This window comes from Stegastes partitus, unplaced genomic scaffold (genome assembly GCF_000690725.1).
Source record: "Stegastes partitus isolate 25-593 unplaced genomic scaffold, Stegastes_partitus-1.0.2 Scaffold1212, whole genome shotgun sequence".
Classification (NCBI taxonomy): Eukaryota; Metazoa; Chordata; class Actinopteri; family Pomacentridae; genus Stegastes; species Stegastes partitus.
This window is the reverse complement of record NW_007578943.1, coordinates 186,034-204,333: the sequence shown is the minus strand read 5'-3', so window position 1 is coordinate 204,333 and position 18,300 is coordinate 186,034. Positions and strand designations below refer to the sequence as shown.

The following is an 18,300-nucleotide window of genomic DNA, read 5'->3' as shown; positions in this document are numbered from 1 at the left end:
TTGACAAAAGCAATGACCGTATGAAATGTGTGAAATTACAGTATGTTTTTCAAAATGTTGGCATTGATGAAATATAGATGATTTCTAGCTAACTGGCTAACGTGATAAACAAGGAGATTGGTTAAATCACCTACTTTGTGGAAGAACTTCTGGTTTTTCTGTGACAGCCATCTGGTTGACTGTGATTCACTGTTTGTGCAGGCATTCCCTACAGGAGAGGATATCTGTTGTATGGTCCCCCGGGATGTGGAAAGAGTAGCTTTATGTGAGTGTGCTGTTAGTTTCGATTTCTCCACCTTTCTGTTTGGAATCCAACAGTTCTTCAACATTTTTGTAACTCGCTGTGTTTCAGCACGGCATTGGCAGGCGAGCTGGGCTACAGCATCTGTCTGATGAGTCTGAGTGACCGAACGCTCTCAGATGACCGTCTGAACCACCTCCTGAGCGTGGCGCCGCAGCAAAGCATCATTCTGTTGGAGGACGTAGACGCAGCCTTCGTCAGCCGAGACCTGCTTCCCACTGAGAGTAAGTAGCAGGGAGGCTCGTCCGGAGACACAAATTGCTGTTATTTGTGGTTGTTTTTATTCTTTTGTCTGTTTTAGATTGTTATGTTTATGTGTCAGCTCAAATTTTGGGGTGTAAAAGACAGAAATTCAGTGTAGAAGTAATTTGTAAAACTTGGGTTTCTCAGACAAATGTTGTATTCTGGTTTGAGGATGACTTTCAAACCACTGAGTTGTGTTTTCTTTGCCTCGCAGACCCTCTGGCCTACCAGGGAATGGGAAGACTGACCTTCAGTGGACTTCTCAACTCTCTTGATGGAGTTGCTTCTTCTGAGGCCAGAATAGTTTTTATGACCACAAACTTCATAGACAGGTATTGTTGGAAGGAAATTCATAATCACAGTATGAAGCACCTTTCCACACATTCATACATCTTCAACTGAAATAAGACAGACGAGCAAGACGGCAAAAATTTTTGGCTTCTTATGAATGTATACAGTGTGTTTTCATTTAGTGCTGCCAATCTGCGTCTAGTTCACTGTTAATGAAGGACTCCAAACAAAACTAATGCAGTCTAATGCAACAGTCCTGCATTAAGTTCTAGCTTTGTGAAGGTTAGGATGTTTTAGAAAGGGGGAAAAAAAGTTGAACCCAAATTTAAAACATGTTAGACTATATTGTAGCTAAAACCACAAAGGAAGTAAAATCTAAAACAAAAAATTAATGAAAAACAAAATCTTAAAGCTGCACCATCATATATTTCTGCATTAACAGTGGCTGGAATGATGATATGTAATGTTAAAGTGGTTTCTTCCTCATGTACACAACCTGCTCTACACCAAGCTTCATACAAAGTTAGCCATTCTTTTTCACCCACAATTCACCAGAACAATGTTATCTGGTTTGTTTTCATTATGCTCTACCACCTTTAAGTGGCCAAAGTCATGCAGCTTTGAAATGTTTAAACAAAAATGACAGAGTAAAACTTTAGCATGGTGCTGCCCTCTGCTGAACTATAACCATCTGACTACAATAACACCTTTTTAAATGGGTGTTACAAACTAAATTGTCATGCCTACCTGAATGTGTTACTTTCTGCACATTGAGGAGTATTTAATTAACTGCCCGTCTTGTCTGTAACTTCTGCACACAGGTTAGACGCAGCTCTCATCCGACCGGGCCGCGTCGATCTGAAGCAGTACATCGGGCACTGCACCCACTGGCAGCTCACCCAGATGTTCCGGCGGTTCTACCCAGACGAACCTGCCTCTGAAGGAGAGCGGTTTGCGGAGCGTGCCTTAGCCGTACATCCTGAGGTCAGCGCTGCCCAGGTGCAAGGACACCTTCTGTTGCACAAAATGGACGCTGCAGGATCTATAGACAATATTGCCCAAATTAAAGAATGAAAGGACTGGAAGGAGTTTGGAGACTGATCACTGAATAAAGAGAAATATAAGAACCACAAGCACACTGTTTTCACGTTCCTCTTTGAAGTTATTTTATTGCTAATGCGTACACCAGAGGGAGGAGAAGGTATAGATGCTTTACTTGAGTAAAAGTACGAGTACAGCAATGCACTTGAGACAAACACATCACAATATGTCTTTTTGACTAAAGAGTCAAAAAGTCCTGCATTAGCAGCAAAATGTAGTTGAAGTATTAATGCAAAAGTGCTGTTTTGGTCCCTGTGACTAGTATATTATTGTATCAGCCATCATTAGATCATGAATAGTGAAGCATCAGTGTGTGAGCAGCATGTTACTGTTGCAGCTGCTGCAGGTGGAGCTGGTTTAAAATACTTTACACACAGTTTTATATACAGGGACATACGATAAATCCAATGGCTCAACTCACAGGAGAGGAATGACGAAAAAACAAAGTTCTGATCAACAAACGTGTTTTCAGTTTTTTGGACTTTTTCCCCAATCTTTGATTTTTAGGTGTTGGCTCATTAGTACATTTCATTGCTCCAGACTGTGACCAAAATGGTCGCATATGCCACCGATTTTTATAAGAGTGTGCGAGTTAGAAGTGGGGTTTCATGTGTGCCAGTATTTGATCATCAGGCTGTTGTGCCCCTCAGGTCGGCACAGGTAACTGCTGTATCAGGAGTCGTGGTTGGACGTTGTGTTCGTTTCTTCTTCTCTTGCTCTAAATATAAATGAATTGAATGAAATGCTAGATTGATTCTGATATTTCAAGATTCAAGATCAGCTTTATTTGTCATATACACATTTATACATGGAACAATGTGCAGTGAAATGTGTTGTGTACCAGCATCCAGTTTCAATGAAAAGAAAAATAAAGTAAAAATAAGTGTTCAAGAAATATGTATACTTTATGTATATATACATATACATACACATGAATAAAGCAAATAAATAAAGCAAATAGAACACTGTTATGATACATAAGGTGCATGTGTAAAAGGTGCCTGTGTGTATTGCACAGTCCGGATTTGCATATCAAAGTTGAGCAAACGATAGCGTCGGCCTGACGGCAGCAGGAAAAAAAGGGAGTTTCTAGGATGACTAGGTTGCTTCAGGATCTTCACAGTCCTTGACCTGCATCGCTGGGTGTAGATGTCCTACAGGTTGGGGAGGGTGGATCTGACAGTCTGCTCAGCTGAACGGACCACGGACCAAATTTCACTTTGGTGTTTTATAAGACTTGAGAATGAGAGCTACATTTGCAGATCAAAGCTACCATGGAGGATAGGACATTTGTGGCATTCTGCCGCTTCCTTTCAGATCTTTTCATTTTCATCAGCTGGTTCAGTTTGCTGCTCCTGAAACAAGTGATGCTCTTTGCTGTTAAACTTAATGTGAAGATTTGAAATTTTGGGAAATATCAAGTTACTGTCAATCTTTACATCAGTGCAAAATAGGGTATGCAAATCATGACAGCCATTTAATGCAATGTAGGGTTGATTAATACTTTGTTGTTGTTGAAAAAAAAAAGGGTGTGACCAAATCATGTGCTGGTGCTACCAACTGAGAAAGTTGGTAGTACCAGTGCTACCAGTGAAAAAGTTAGTCTGGGGCCCTGCATTTATTAAACTGACTACACACTGCTGTTTGGAAGAATCTACAAAGTTGAAAAGCACTGGGTTCATCTGTGTGTTGCACTATGTTTTCCACTGTGCAAAGTGTTTTAATAACTACAAGCTAAAGCTGTTACACAAATGTGGTGGAGTCGGAAGCACAGTATCTCCCTCTGAAGTGGAGAGATTGGATTGCAAATGGTTTAAATCTAAGCAAGAACGTTTCCTCTTCTGATGGTACAAATGTGTGTTGGGTTACAAGCGTGCTTTGTCTGCTGACAGAGCATCATATTTCTCTCGCTGCGTCAGTACAATAAACACAGCCTTTGACTTCTCTTTGGCACTTTCATCAGATCTACTCCAAAGCAGCCCACCTGTCTTACTAATCAGTAACGTTTAGGTATCTTATAAAGTTACTCATCTCCAGCTGTTTCTTACAGTATGCCTGATTTGTCAATATCCTTTGACTTAAAGAAATTTGAGACTCTATCTCTTGAGATGCTGCTTAAATTTGTAAATCTACTTGCATCCTTGACCATCTACCAGCCAAACTTTTAAAAGATCTCCAGCCAGTTTAGGCTAAAAATATGTGAAAACAGGTTTTCTGTTGACTACCAGGATGCTGTTGGAGAGTCATGAGTCTTGTTGCAGCTCATCTTTGAGATGATCTGATATGTCAGGCTATGTGGTACAGATCAGTATGCAGTTAGAAACATTCCACTTACTTAGGTTTTCCACAGGAACTTTGCTATTTAGCGGCGTCTTTGTAATATATACTTTAGTACATGTTTTATAGATATGGGCTATGTTGTGTACAAGAGAGAATCACAAAGTTTCCTACACTGTTGCACTTTTTCTTTTCTTTCTTTCTAGAATGTTTATATTTATATCAGAGTATTTCTGTTTATACTTTCTTATTTGTGTTTATACTTGGTTGCCGGAAGTCTATCTATGCCTTTTTTTTCTTTTTTTTTTGCTGAAAGCAGAGGCTCTTGACTAAAATGTCGTTGTGTGTATGGAAACGTTTGCCATAAGGACAATAAAAGGATTCTGATTCTGATTCTCAGCACATCAAATACAGCTTTTGACCGTTTATTATGTAAAGATGGAATGGTCCCGTGTGGCTCTTTGTCTGGGCTGGAAGGGTTAAACATCCTGTGAGACGTGGCCCCTCCCTGCTCACTTCTTCTCTTGGATGTAACAGGAGCCTGGTGTTTTCACCATTCTGCCCGGACATGGCTGCATTGCTGTCCTGCAGAGTCGTGCGTATGAATGGCAGCTGGTGGCTGCACCGCTCTGTCGCCGTGGCCCCGGTCTGCTCCAGGGGGGTGAGGAGGTCCTCGTCCTCTCCAGCGACCCTCTCTGCCGTCCAGGACAAGCCTCAGACGATGAAGGACCTCCCACAAGTCAGCTTGCTGGAGCTGCTTTACAGGCTGATCTTTCAGGGTTTTCACAACCGTATGCATGAGCTGCAGGTATGCCAGGCTGCAGCACACCGCTGACCTGTGTGCAGTGGCTGCATGTCAATGCATGCTTGTTTCAATGTGTGTCTGACATGTTGCATGCCTTCTCTATGATGCATTCTAGAAGACCTGAATAACTCTATCGACTGTCCAATTTGACCATTTATTTGAGAACTTATTGTGTCGGGGTAAAATGTTCTGCTGGTTGCATTACCTTTGTTTCTATAGTAACCTCTAGATAACAACAGCTGGTGTCAGCCGACTCTCACAGAGACCAGGATTGTTTACTCTCATTGCAGAGCGACTGTTTGTGAGGCCAGCATAGTCACAGCATTCAGTCCCTCTCTCACAGACCAGGGATATCTGCTACTTGGCTAACAAATGTGATTGGCAAGAGAACTTAATAATAATACTAATAAATGATTAATGGAGTAGCATTTAAAGTTCTTCTTTTTACCTCATGCATTATGAGGCTGCTTTCACAGGTTTCTCTGTCAACTCGTCTCACATTAACTTTCACTTTCACTACTGTCAGATCTATGAGAAGCAGCTGTATGGACCCATATACAGAAATGGAATGAAGTCGGTGGCGGTGAACACCCCAAAGCTGCTGGAGGAAATCCTGAGGCACGAAGAGAAGTTTCCTTGCCGAGGAGACATGTCCCTGTGGAAAGAGTACCGCGATATGAGAGGATTCGGTTATGGGCCTTTCACAGAGTAAGATCACAAAGTACTGTATGAAATGTTCAGATTTCCATTTAAAAATTCTTATTCTTTGTAGAATACTTTGAAGCTTTGGTTGTTGATGGAAAAAGCTCCGTCGTGTGAGTGGCTTGGATAATTCTGACTTCTTGGTATCAGTGAGACTTTTACGGTCATTTGAGCAAAAGGAGAGCAAAGAAATATTTTTCTAAAATCATGGACACTCAAACTGTTAGGTTGATATTAAAAGAAAGAAATGTTATATTATTGTGAGATTGTTAGGAGGTCCTACTGGCCCCCCTGTCTTTTCATTGTGGCATTTTGAGGTCCATAAGTGTGAGAGTCGATAAGTTCAAGCAAAGTCAAACAAAATGGTAACAGCACATGTAGTGGACTATATAGTAAACAGAGAATAGATTCAGACACTGCTGCTGTAAAATAGTCACTTATCATTTATATATGTTAGTTCTCACACAGTTTAAGCAAACCATGATAAAGGATCATTCAAGTTTATCCAAAGCTAGTGTAGTCCCCATTAATGTGATTATTGTGCCTCTGTGGGTCATTATGATTGTGCAGGGTGATGAGGTCAGATGGGAAATACCCCTGGATGGATATCCTAAATGCAATTAGCAAAATATTGGTTTCATGTAGCTAATTTCTCTCATTATTTTCCAAAAAAGAAACATGAACAATCTCTACAACAGAGGTAGAGGGTGCGAAGTTAGGGTGCAAAGGCTTTAGAGCTACAAGATGTTATATTTTAAAATTGTAGAGTTAATTTTTCTGTTTTCCTTTTTCCATTCTGATTTTCCAGCCAAGTCTAACCACTAGCATTAAAGTTAATTCAAAAGCTTAAAGAGTCAGCACTTTTTTTCCTCCAGACTGACAAATCATGAATAATTATGAACAATTAGAGATAATTATGTTAGGTTTAGATGTCAGACTGTAAGTCGACTCGACCAGCTTTTGAGGCAGCTGTTTTTAGTTATCATGTGGTTTTGAATTTCATCGTGTGGTCCTATCACACACAGATACTCTCCAGAACGGGAGTGTTGATGCATTGCACGTTCTAGCTCTTATTTAAGTCTTCTGTTGGTGATTTGAATTATGTAACTAGTTAAGTAGTAGACAATGGGATTTGCAGGATAAATCTGGTACTTTGTGCTAGTTACCCAGAGTGCACCTCTGCATTCTTACTGCTGTTGGAACGTGATCAGTGTAGCTGGAACTTGTTTTTAGCTCTAAGCTAAAAAGCAATTTATTATCACTCATTACTGCAGAGTACTAACAGCCTTAGACAACAGGGCTTGATCACATCAGACAGTTTAACACAGGAAGAGCACATGAAAACTACTGATGACTGAATTCCGTTTCGCTGCTTCACTCTTTGGGGTCAGTTGCACAAAAACACCCTTAAGTCTTCTCCTTAAGGTTTCCTTTAAATGTTCACTTAAGTAATTAAGGTTTCCCTCTTATTTTGGCCTCACAGTGCTGGAATCCTTTAAAGTTAGTATTCCTCCAGTCGTATCATCTTTTTTCTTTTGATCTATTTGCTGTTCTTGCCTTCTTCTCTGCTGCCATTCAAAAAAGAAAAAACATCTATTGGACTACTTTGATGATAACAGGTATCATAAGCGTGAGCACAAGCAAACACACTCAAAGTTTTTTTTGCTATAAAATCTGTCAATGCAGTAATGCTTTGATGTTTTTCCCTAACTAAGAAAAGTTTTTAGGGATTCTGTGAAACAACCTTAAGTAAGTCCCACGGCTAAGGAGAAAAGAAGCCTTAAGTGTGATTCTTAAGGGGAAAATTTTCAGTTTTGTGCCAATAGCTCCAGGGTCCTGCTGTTTTTCATGGCGGCTCACTGTCACATCATCATGACTTACAGAAACAGCTTTATTATTTGTGCCTGTCTATAATGTCAATTTCTTAACATAAATTAGTTCATTGGCAACAGTTCATGTAAAGCGGCCTCATCTTGTATTTTAGACAACTTTCTCCAGTCTAATAATCAGATCTGTACTGCCAACTAGTGGTGATAACTTATTCCCAGACCCTTTGCGGCATTGATGTAGCTGTACCCTACAAAACATCACAGCTGGCTGCACCTGATCACACCCAGCTTTGAGTTTGGTTGTGCTTACTTTTTGGTTTTCCCTCTTCTAATGTCTAGTATGGAGCTGGTTTTGAAAAACACTGGAAACAAAGGAGAACACGACACCATAAAAGTGTATTGTGTATCACGCTGTGGGTTTCTTTGTTAATCCTTCACTGGGATGATCAAACCATATGTTGGGTCTGTGTTTGGATTATCATAGTCAGCATTGATATCAAAGGTGCCTCATGTTTGGAAACCTAAAGCAGTTTCCTCTTTGCGCCTCTTTTTCTCTTTAGGGAGGGGGAGGAGTGGTACAACCTGAGGGTGGCGCTGAACAAGCGCATGCTGCACCCGAAGGACTCAGCACAGTATGGTGGGGTCATCAATGACGTGGTAGTAGACTTCACCAAGAAGATCCGCTACCTGCGCCAGTGCAGCCCCACAGGCGAGTCCGTGACCGACATGGCCAACGAGCTGTACCTGTTTTCACTAGAGGGTAGGTAGCAAATCTGACACCCCCTCAGGTGGAAGTTAAACCAACAGGGTTTTTTTTTATTTCTTTTACATGTGAGAAGACATCATGAGTGAAATAAGCAGCCAGCCCTGTTGCTGAGTAGTTTATTCAATGACAAAAGAGAGACTAGAAAACTGCTCACATGCTGCTGGTGTTAAGTGTGGAATCAAGTACAACAGTCATGCTTATTGAAATAGCCTTGAAGTTTCAGTAATAGATTTTTGATTGTTTCTTCTTCCTCAACCTGGACTCAGGTATTGCCTCCATATTGTTCGAGACCAGGCTTGGGAGTCTGGAAAAGGAAATCCCTGCTGGTACACAAGAATTCATCAATTCCATAGCCCAGATGTTCTCCAACAGTATGGCTGTGATGGTGGTTCCTAAGTGGGGTCGTAACCTGCTGCCTCACTGGAGGCGCTACATCGCTGGCTGGGAGGGCATCTTCAGCTTTGGTGAGCTGCTTTAACCTGACAGACTTATCTGTACATCATTTTCATGTTATGTCACACAGACATAAAGGTAAATGTAGTGTTAGTTATTGTGCCAATTATTCTGTTTATCTGAAAGAGAATGTAAAATACAGCACTAGGCTGGAACTAAACAATGGACGGGTGATGGAGATGTGTTTTAAAGCAGCATCAGTTAAACATGACGGGTGTCACCTCAATTTTGCACTTATTCTAGCGAAAGAGTTGATTGACAAGAAGATGGAAGCCATTCAGCAGCGAATCGACAACAACCAAGACGTGGAGGGTGAATATCTGACATACCTCCTCTCAAAAACTCAGATGAGCACGAAAGACGTGTATGGCAGCATTGCTGAGCTTCTTTTAGCTGGGGTGGACACAGTAAGTGAAACACTTGATCAATATCTATAATAGAAGTATTTTCTTCCATAATCAAACCAGGGTTTTAGGCCAGAGTTTCTACAGATATGGATCACCACCACATCACTCTGTTGGATATGATTTTTCCTTCAAAAACCATCTTACCAACTCATTCTCAACAAGATCTCTAATTTTTCTTCTGCAATTACATGTACTGCATCTACTCTATGTTTGCATCTTTCTGCCTGTTTACTTTTTGACATTGGTTTATTGTCAAGACCTCCAACACCCTCACATGGGCTCTGTACCAGCTGTCCAAGAACCCTGTAATCCAGGACAGACTCTATGAAGAAGTGTCCACATTGGTACCTGCAGACCGGAATCCCACTGCAGCAGAGGTCACTGGCATGCCGTATTTAAAGGCTGTGATCAAGGAAACACTCAGGTGAGACTGCTTAGATTAGTTACAAGACTGGAGTTCAACTAAAGCCATTTGTTACCAGTTTACCAGTACATATTAATAATGTAAATGTCACAGTTTCTAACACAAAGGCTCAAGCGCAGACAAATGACACGACCACCAAACAGTTGTTATTCACAAATACAAATTGTGAAACCCAGTAACAAACAAAGCAGCAACATGAACTACTACAAACTAATACTTACTATAAGGAATTTATCAAAACATCCTCTAGAGGATGACGAACTATAATTACATATTACAAACAAAGTTACCACAAAGGATACAAACCTAATATTAACGCTACTGATTGAGTAGGCGAGAGACTGGTTAAACCACAATGCTAAATGCAAGGGAGATGGAGACAGAGATGAACCAGATGACTTCAGCAGAGGGACATGGAGGATATGGAAAGCTGGAGCCCGTAGAATCCAACAGAGAGGAGCTGGGGATGAATGATGGATCTCAGTATGCAGTGAGCGTGGTGAAAACTGGAGCACAGGAGAGTAGTGTTAGAAGCAGAATAAAAAAAACAACGAGCAGAGTTTAGGAACAAGCACAACACTAACGTGAGTTTACAACGATCCAGCGTCAACTTGTGGCTTGCTGGCATCTTAAATACTGTGTGAAGGTCTGTTGAGTGAGTGGCAAGCCACGCCTCGCCGCAGCTGGAGCAATTGGCTAATTGTAACTCCGAACACCTGGTTACTTGTCCCTCTGGCTATTGCACTGGAAAGTACAGGTAGTACAAAGGTGCTCCACTAGACGGAGCCAAAGGCAGAGGTCATGTCAGTAAAAACATTTACAGACAAGTTGATCTAGATGTATTCTCCTGATTACCTGTCATAAAACTTCACATATTGTCTGTATATTTTATTACTGCATCAGTGAGGAGCCAGAATATAATAAACGATATGAAACTATAACTTCTTGTTTTACAGGATGTATCCTGTGGTTTCTATGAACGCAAGGATCATAACAGAAAAGAGTGTTATGATTGGTGGATATCATTTTCCAAAGAAAGTAGGTCTGCTTTTTTTTTTTTTTTTTTTAACCATTCAAAAGCTTTCTGTACTTGTTTTGTGTGAGCAGGTGTTGTAGCTTCAACAGAAATGCAAAGTAGAAGTAAAATGATAGTGCTAGGATTTAACTCAAGTGCTGATTATACCAGTGTTTAAAGTTGTGGCATTTTCTTTATACAGTCTAAAGATCAGGCATCAAAAAAACGAACACATTAGAGTTTCAAGTTAGATCAGACGTTCTCTGTTTCATCTTTCTGATGTTGTTTTTCCAGACCCCGTTCTTCTTTTGTCACTATGCCATTAGTCATGATGAGGACACGTTCCCAGACTCGTTCATGTTTAAACCGGAGAGGTGGCTCCGTGATGGACGAGTGAGGCCAAACCCTTTTGGTTCCATCCCATTTGGTTTTGGAGTGAGAGGCTGCGTTGGTCGCCGGATTGCCGAGCTTGAGATGTATTTGCTTCTGTTTCAGGTAAGTGACAAGTGATGAAAACCCCATTGCACCATCTGCAGAATACGCAAAATCTGATTTAAACCCCGGTGCTATAAAATTACAGGGAGAGTTTGCTTGCAAACTTTTTTTTTTTTTTAACATATGTACAGGCCATAAGACACCCTCAATATCGGAATAAAATCAGTACAATCTTCATCGCATAAATACATCGGTCGGGCTTTAAGTCATCTTGTATGGAATCAAAGACTACCAGAAATCCTTTGTTCCAGAAATCCTTAATTGTTGTATAATTGTCTGTAGAGTAATTGGTCTCATCTGTGTGTGTGTCTGTGAACTGTCTGTAGCTCGAGTGCTGATGTCTAGCAAGTTGTTATTTTACAGGTGAGCTAGGAATGGACTCTCCTCAGAATGGTTAGATTTTGGGCTCAATCAGTGCTAAAAAACAATTGTTCCGCTAGAGGTCAAGGGTCACAAGGTATCATGGCTGGTAGGGATTGTAATTTAATTTTCTTTGGGAAGAGGTTATACTGTAAAATGCTGCAGATGTGCAATCAATGTGACTGCCCTACACCTGAGGGCTGTACTACAGAGCGAGGTCAGTGGGTTAGCGAGGTATGTTGAGCCTAAAGTCAGGGTTTTCAGTGTCACTAAGGTGGTTCTCTTTTACCCTGCTAGATCACCACAGTGACTTATGGTGTGGAGCTAAGCGGGTTATGTTTAAAGTTTCCAATTGAAATCAGCTCTAAAAAGCATCCCCCTTTAACCAAATTGTTTCCTGACTATTCTCTATGAGTGATGCATATCTTGGGACAGTGTCAGACCTTCGAAGCTCTAATGTGAAGCTGTCAGTGAGAAAAAAATCAGCTGCACTGTTCGATAAAATAAATGTATTACACGCTACAAGTTTGCCAGCAGCACTCCTGTTTTGCATCACTTCCAGGAGCAGATCTTTTTACCGTCATACATTTCCGTGTTCTACATTAAAACAACCTGTTGACTAAAACAGTAGCACATGATCGTTTCATTCTGTGAAGAAGATTTCCGTGATGAATTAAATGCCTCCTTTTATGTGAATGTGCAACAGAGTTTAAAGCATCGACTGTATAAGATAGATTGCTTTCTAACATCAAAGTTTCTTTCTTCTGCAGTCTGTGGTTTGAAGCAGAAAGCCTGAGTTAACAAAGAAAGTTGATAACAACCTTTGCGATACCTGTTATCTCTGACTGGGGCTTTAGTTTTTGTCGGGCCGACTTACACAAAGGAAGCCTGGCAAACTTAGTGTGTGATACAACCTGCTGGTGCACCAATCAGATTGGACTTCAAGTTGCATGGAAAGATTATTTTTTTTTGGCCATTTGGGGGCAGCAGGATAAACATAATGCGAAACAATGACCTACTACTATGATGAAAACCTGCACTGTGGTAGCAAGCAGCTGTCCATTTACACATATAGCAGACAAAGCGTTGTATTACCTTTGATACACTTGTGTTTTAGGCCAATTGACAGGACTCCAATATTGTAATAATGATACTTTCTGCTTATTTTTTGCTCGTCAACAACTCTTTTCATGATGATCCACCATGTTCACCAGCTAGTTGCTAACTTTGCTGCCGGATTCGTAGTGCACAGTTAGCTGCAAACAGCTGCCTTTCACATTTAACATAGTAATTTATAATCATTGATTCATTTATGTATAAATATAAGATAGTCATAGCTTCCATTAACAAGCAGGTAGGTGGGTAAAAATGATTCTACAACATGGTTCTGTGTCATTATTGCAAACATTTGGAGGCCTATTTTCACTCAGTCAGGTCGATTATCATGTAACTTCAGTTAACTCTGTGTTTATTTATTCTTTTCCAGCTAATCAGGCAGTTTGAAATCAAACCAGATCCCACAATAGGAGAGCTGAAGTCCATCAATCGCACTGTTCTGATTCCAGACAATCAACTAAACCTGCACTTTGTGGACAGACACTGTAAAAACACATTTTAAATCGTTTTTTTGCAGATCGGTTTGAAAAAAAATGTGGCACATGAATGAAGTGAACTATGTATGTATTTGTAATCATTCCTGATGCATTAAGTGAAGTAGGAGCAGTTTTACAAACTTTTCTATAACAAATGTATGTGTAAATATAAAATACATGTTTAAACTCATACTGCACTTTCATTTAATATGCAAAAATGTCACTGTTCAGAATGTACAAACAGATATACTAATCTGTAGATGTTGGAGGAACTGCTAATCTGGGCTTGCACATGTTTTATTTTTCTAAAACTTGTAAGATACTTTTGTAAACAATATTTTGCTGCTTTTTTTCCAATGTGCTCTAATGTGCTCCAATGTTACTCTATTTAAAATCAAAGCTAATGACTCACAACATTTCTTCAGTGGGAAAATCAATTTATAGATGAACAGTATTTGAACTGTGTGTCCTTCTGTGGTCATGTGTGAACTGAAGGTGCCTTCACGTAAGTCTATTATTTTGTTACTCATGTAGAATATTCGCTGTCAGACGTCTAACCACACTGTGTGACTTTGTATATCACAATAAAGCCTTGTCTCTTTTGTATCCAGTGCTGAAACCACAGCTGCTGCATTTAAATAAAGAATGAATAAATCAGTAGTTTGATGCATGTTAAGAACAGTCGCTATTGCTATAAATGGGAAACAAGGGAGGAAGCAGATAGAGCTTGTGGAGAATGTAGTTTGCTCTCTTTTCGTGTGTTCTGCAAAATGCTTACTCAGGAAGTCAGTGAGGTCGAGATTTTAAGAAGGATCTGAAATATATCACAGTTACTGAAAACCTACATTAGGAGAAAACTACAGTACAGGTTAAAGTTTAATTTTGTTGTAAACAAATTGTCAAACCAATATTTGTTTCACATTTTAGTTTCCTCAGAGGTACCACTGCTTTATGACGTCACTGGGATGGTTTACAGTTAACAGGTCAGTCTCATCAAATGTTCATCGGTGGAGTTTCTTGCCTTCTTATATGCGTCTGAGACAGTCAGATGTGTTGTGTCAAAGTAGTGTTGGTATGCAGCAAACAGCCCTGTTCACATGCTGTAGTAATCCATAATGTGGCAAGAACTGCTTGATGAAATGAACAGTCCATCATTAATTTAAGCTATTAAAGTCAGTCAGTCCAGAAAATGTAAAGAACTTTGAAAGTTTCTTCAAATGCAGTTGCAAAAACATTAAAACAGTAATGACAGTGCATAAAGTTGAGGTATAAGCTACTTGATGTAAATCAGGAGTGTCCAGCTGACACTGGTTTGATCTAAAACAAAGACAGTTTCAGCAGCTGTATGGCTTATTTCTCGAATCAGATCTTTTCAGAAATACATAACTGTTACATAACTTTATTTGAAATTCTCCAAATAAGCAATTCTGTTCGTAGAGTGTTCGTCCAATCAGGTGCAGCCAGTGCTTGCCTCATTGTAGGAGGCTGTGGCTTGTATTTCTTTTCTGTCGGAGCTCCATATTTGACCCTTCCTCCTCTCACGTCTGTCTAGCATCTACTGTTGAGAAGCGGTGCAACCGTGTCGATTCTATAAAGTCACGTGTCCACAGGGGAACTTTTGGATGTCAGGAGCTGCTCCTGGATTTCCAACCTAACCAACATGGCGGCTTGGAAATTTAAAATATATTCGAAAACAATTAACCGAAATGTCAACAAAATGCATTGCACCGGTGCTTGCACCACATACTGTAAGGCTGGTGTACATTCTGCATCCATGAGCATGCAAAGGGCTGCGTTAAGTGAATTTAATCCTCTCCCTAAGTCAGCAAGTGTCCCGTGGAGTAGAAAAGTAAAATGCTTTCATGGGTGCATGTCCACACTGCAGAATAATCTAGGCTTAACACTGGCTTTAGTTAAGCCATGTTAGATGATGGACTAACTTTGCAATGTGGATACAGTAAAGTATAGCCTCCACTACTATGCAGATATGAAATAATCCTAATAGTGATGATACTTGACCAGTGTTTTAAAAGACAAATAAACTGTAAAAAATATACTTTGATCAAAATGTAGGAGTTAAATGAAGTAACCTTGTGGAAAACTGTGTCTGATGACTACCTCATCCAGCAGAGGGAGGCATAACTGCACAAAAAAAAAAACCCTTGTATGCATTCACTCCAGGGGGATTCCTGCAACTCTCTTAGTTGAAGGTCTGGAGACGCAGCTGGAGGCCATCAGTGACCAATCGATTGAGGCTTTACTGGACACACCAACTGATGCATTTTTTATTTCACATTATAGGGGACTCATTACAAAAAAAAAACAAAAAAAAAACGGGGCATGTTATTATTTGTTGTTGCAGTTTTTGGCACGTGGAGTTTATCAAGCAATCAGTCCCCCTTTGGCTTTGAGTGACAACCTGAATGACCAATCATAAAGCCGGATGACAACACCAACACAGAAACACAGACAGAGACCAGCAGCTTGTCAGTTCCAGGCAGCAGACTACCTGTTGGAGCTCCACGGTGAGTCTGTGTCAGTGCGGCACCAAGGCAGCGCATGGTGGCTGAAAAACAAGTGTGAGGAACTCCCACCCCCCTCCCCAAAAAACTGCAGATTTATTACCTTAACGCCCAAATGACAACGCCGTGATGGCAGACAGACTGCGCCAACCTGCGGTGCGTTGTTTCGCCGGAATGAAGTCATAATTGGTTGCACCTCGAGCAGCGGGAGCGCAGGAGCGGAACCGAGGGCTCGGAGCTTTGAATGGGTTTGGACGTGTGCGCTTTTTTGGCTTTGCTCGGATGGGATGCACGGTGAGCTTCATCTGCTGTGAAGAGGACTTTCTGCAAATGCCCGTTTACCAACATGAGGAGGAGAAGAAGAAAGAGAGCCTGAAGAAGGTAGGAGAAGTTTGCAGGAGGAAGAAACGCAAAAAAGAAAAATGCGCGCAGACACCAATGGGCGTTTGGTGCAGACGGAGCGTTTGTTGGGCTTGTTTTCACTGCAGGTTGTTTATTTGCAGAGATATTTACGAACCTAAATGACTGACTTTATGTCGGACATCAGATAAGGATTCTCGACCTTTGGCTTCATTTGATAAACTAAAGTATGTCGAGGGAAACTCCCCACATCCAGCAATAAGGAGTTAGTCAGTGAAAGGCAGAGCTGATTACAGCCACTGGTCGGTTAATAAGCAAGAAACAGCCTGTTCACAACCATCTCATGTGCTGTGAGTCTCTGGCATTAGGCATTCAAACGGTGCTTCTGTTAGGGAATGAGGTAAACCATTCACCATGATGAGTGCCAAGGGCAACTCTGAGAAGTCCAAGTTCAGTCATGCTTGCAGTCCATGACAAAAAAACATGCATCAAAAGATCTACCTGTGGTGATGTCATGGAAATAATACCCAGTTTCTCTGCTGCTTACTTAGTGCTGTGGACGTTATTAAATGTAGAAGGTGCTTTTCAGCCACAGACTCTTATTTCTGTCCTATGGAATGTGTTTATCTAAATCCATAGTCACTGATGACAATTGCACTCCTCTGCATGTGTTTAAACAAATCCCCCTCTGCAGATAAACCAGACTCCTATCAGCACCTCACAGGCAGGGAAACCTACACTGTGTTGTGGGCTCAGTTTGATCTCCAGGATCAAGTCATGAGACCAAATTGTGGCTGTAATGAGCCTCTGGTGGGTGAGTTTGTTTGGTGTTGTTAGTTGGAGGTAAGTACGAAGCATTCCAGACTGTTTTCCTGTTCAGAGATGCATTTGGGTTGCTACTGAAAATAAACCAACACTGTGAAAGAATCATAAGGATTGAATGGATTTGATCAAACATCTGACCCAACCTTTCAAAAGTTCAAAGATCAGGTTCCTTTAATTTTTCGAGAGCTGATGATTAATGGCTCTGTCGTCTTATGTTTACATGGTTTTATATGCATTTTCAGGCACCTTTGTCATGGTCACCCTCTATTTGTTCTAAATGTGGTCTTGGTTTTGAAGTGGAAGTTACTTAACACTGTTGATCACAATCAAATGGAAACAATCGTTGACTTTTTTCCCCCCATAAAGTTTGCATTTACACAACCAGAACCTGGGAGTGACAAAAACCATTTAGTTCAACTTCTGTGCTCACTTGCAAACAAGTCTGCAGCACTTTGAGTTGTAAAGGTTTTACAGCTGACTGAGGCTGGTGGGAGGTGTGTTCCCTGCACTTGAGCTAATGTAGCTGGTAGTTTAGTGGCTAGTGGCACAAGAAATGTGCTACAAATATATGTGAATACATTCTTTTATCAAAGTATATCCATTTCTGTCTTAGTTTTGAAGTATTTGACAGTTTTACCCTGTGGTAACTGGATCGCTGATGTTCTCGTACTCCTGGTTGGGAATCACCAGATGACACTGAAGGAACTTCTGGACTATTTAAAACTGGCCTTAACCTTTCTGTGTGTTCTGACTCCCAAGATCCTAGTTTCTAGAACCTCCTTCGGGCCTGTTTCCATGGAGAAAAAATTTGAGATCCTTTGGGGTAGCTACTCCTGAGCTAATCTCTGTTTGGTTTGAAGCTGATTGGTTTAATTGGAAGAAGACAACGAGTGCCTTTTTTTTTCTCCCTCTTGGACTATCAGTTTTCTCCTCTATCACCATCAACAACATAAAATTCCATCAAACCGTCCATTGTTCTCCTTCATAGATGCTCATAAGACGAGAGTTACGAGTTACCAGTAGCTGCTATTCCTTGTTGTTTTGGTGCGCTCTGAGCCACCACAATGGAAAGTGGCGATTAGAAGCCTGTTCATGCAAATATTCGCACCAACCTGCTCGTTTCCATAGTTCCTTTAATGGAAAACTGCCTTTTGTGTAGCGTTACAGCGGATGGAAAATCCTTTTATCACTAAAATAATACACAAATATTATTGACATCCACAGACATGCAGTGTATATTTATCAGTTTAATTCCTTTGCTGTGGGAAGTAGCACTGCAGAGACACTTTTAGAGCATCTCGAATGCCTTTCCCTGTGTTTGCTGAGCTGGGTGGTGGGACAGCCAAACAGCTGGCACTGAGGCGTGTGGGCCTTGTGGGCACATGGAGAGCTGTGGAAAATGAATGCCCCGACTCTGCCAGCAGAGCTGTGGTCAAAATAACGAAGTGGTGCTAAAGTGTTGAAAATAGTCACTCAAGTGAAGAGGCCGAGTGTCAGTCTTGCTGTATGGAAACGTTCAGGAGTCGCTGATG

At 40.9% G+C, this 18,300-nt stretch overlaps 3 protein-coding genes across 14 annotated transcripts in view; all 3 read left to right on the top strand.

Annotated features, from left to right (window-relative positions):
- The window catches only part of bcs1l (BC1 (ubiquinol-cytochrome c reductase) synthesis-like), a 4,494-nt gene extending 2,526 nt beyond the window's left edge, over positions 1 to 1,968 (top strand). Inside the window, exons 4-7 of the mRNA XM_008297347.1 lie at positions 202 to 265; positions 353 to 525; positions 759 to 876; positions 1,657 to 1,968. Of these exons, the coding sequence (XP_008295569.1) occupies positions 202 to 265; positions 353 to 525; positions 759 to 876; positions 1,657 to 1,909 (608 nt within the window). The 3' untranslated portion in view covers positions 1,910 to 1,968. The remainder of the gene's footprint in view (positions 1 to 201; positions 266 to 352; positions 526 to 758; positions 877 to 1,656) is intronic.
- Positions 1,969 to 4,781: 2,813 nt separating this feature from the next.
- On the top strand, positions 4,782 to 13,718 carry LOC103368841 (sterol 26-hydroxylase, mitochondrial-like). Its single transcript, XM_008297349.1, has 9 exons — positions 4,782 to 5,021; positions 5,545 to 5,726; positions 8,110 to 8,309; positions 8,582 to 8,779; positions 9,012 to 9,175; positions 9,433 to 9,599; positions 10,556 to 10,637; positions 10,909 to 11,109; positions 12,956 to 13,718. Exons 1-9 carry the CDS (start codon positions 4,782 to 4,784, stop codon positions 13,085 to 13,087), a joined length of 1,566 nt encoding a protein of 521 aa, XP_008295571.1. The 3' UTR covers positions 13,088 to 13,718.
- Positions 13,719 to 15,655: 1,937 nt separating this feature from the next.
- The window catches only part of tns1b (tensin 1b), a 187,175-nt gene continuing 184,530 nt past the window's right edge, over positions 15,656 to 18,300 (top strand). For 6 of the 12 annotated variants that reach the window (XM_008297345.1, XM_008297334.1, XM_008297331.1 and 3 more), the window contains exon 1: positions 15,657 to 15,964. In XM_008297345.1, coding sequence (XP_008295567.1) covers positions 15,866 to 15,964 — 99 coding nt within the window. In that variant the 5' untranslated portion in view covers positions 15,657 to 15,865. Of the gene's footprint in view, positions 15,965 to 18,300 lie in introns of all 12 variants that reach the window. The other 6 variants (XM_008297342.1, XM_008297332.1, XM_008297340.1 and 3 more) reach the window with 3 other exon arrangements.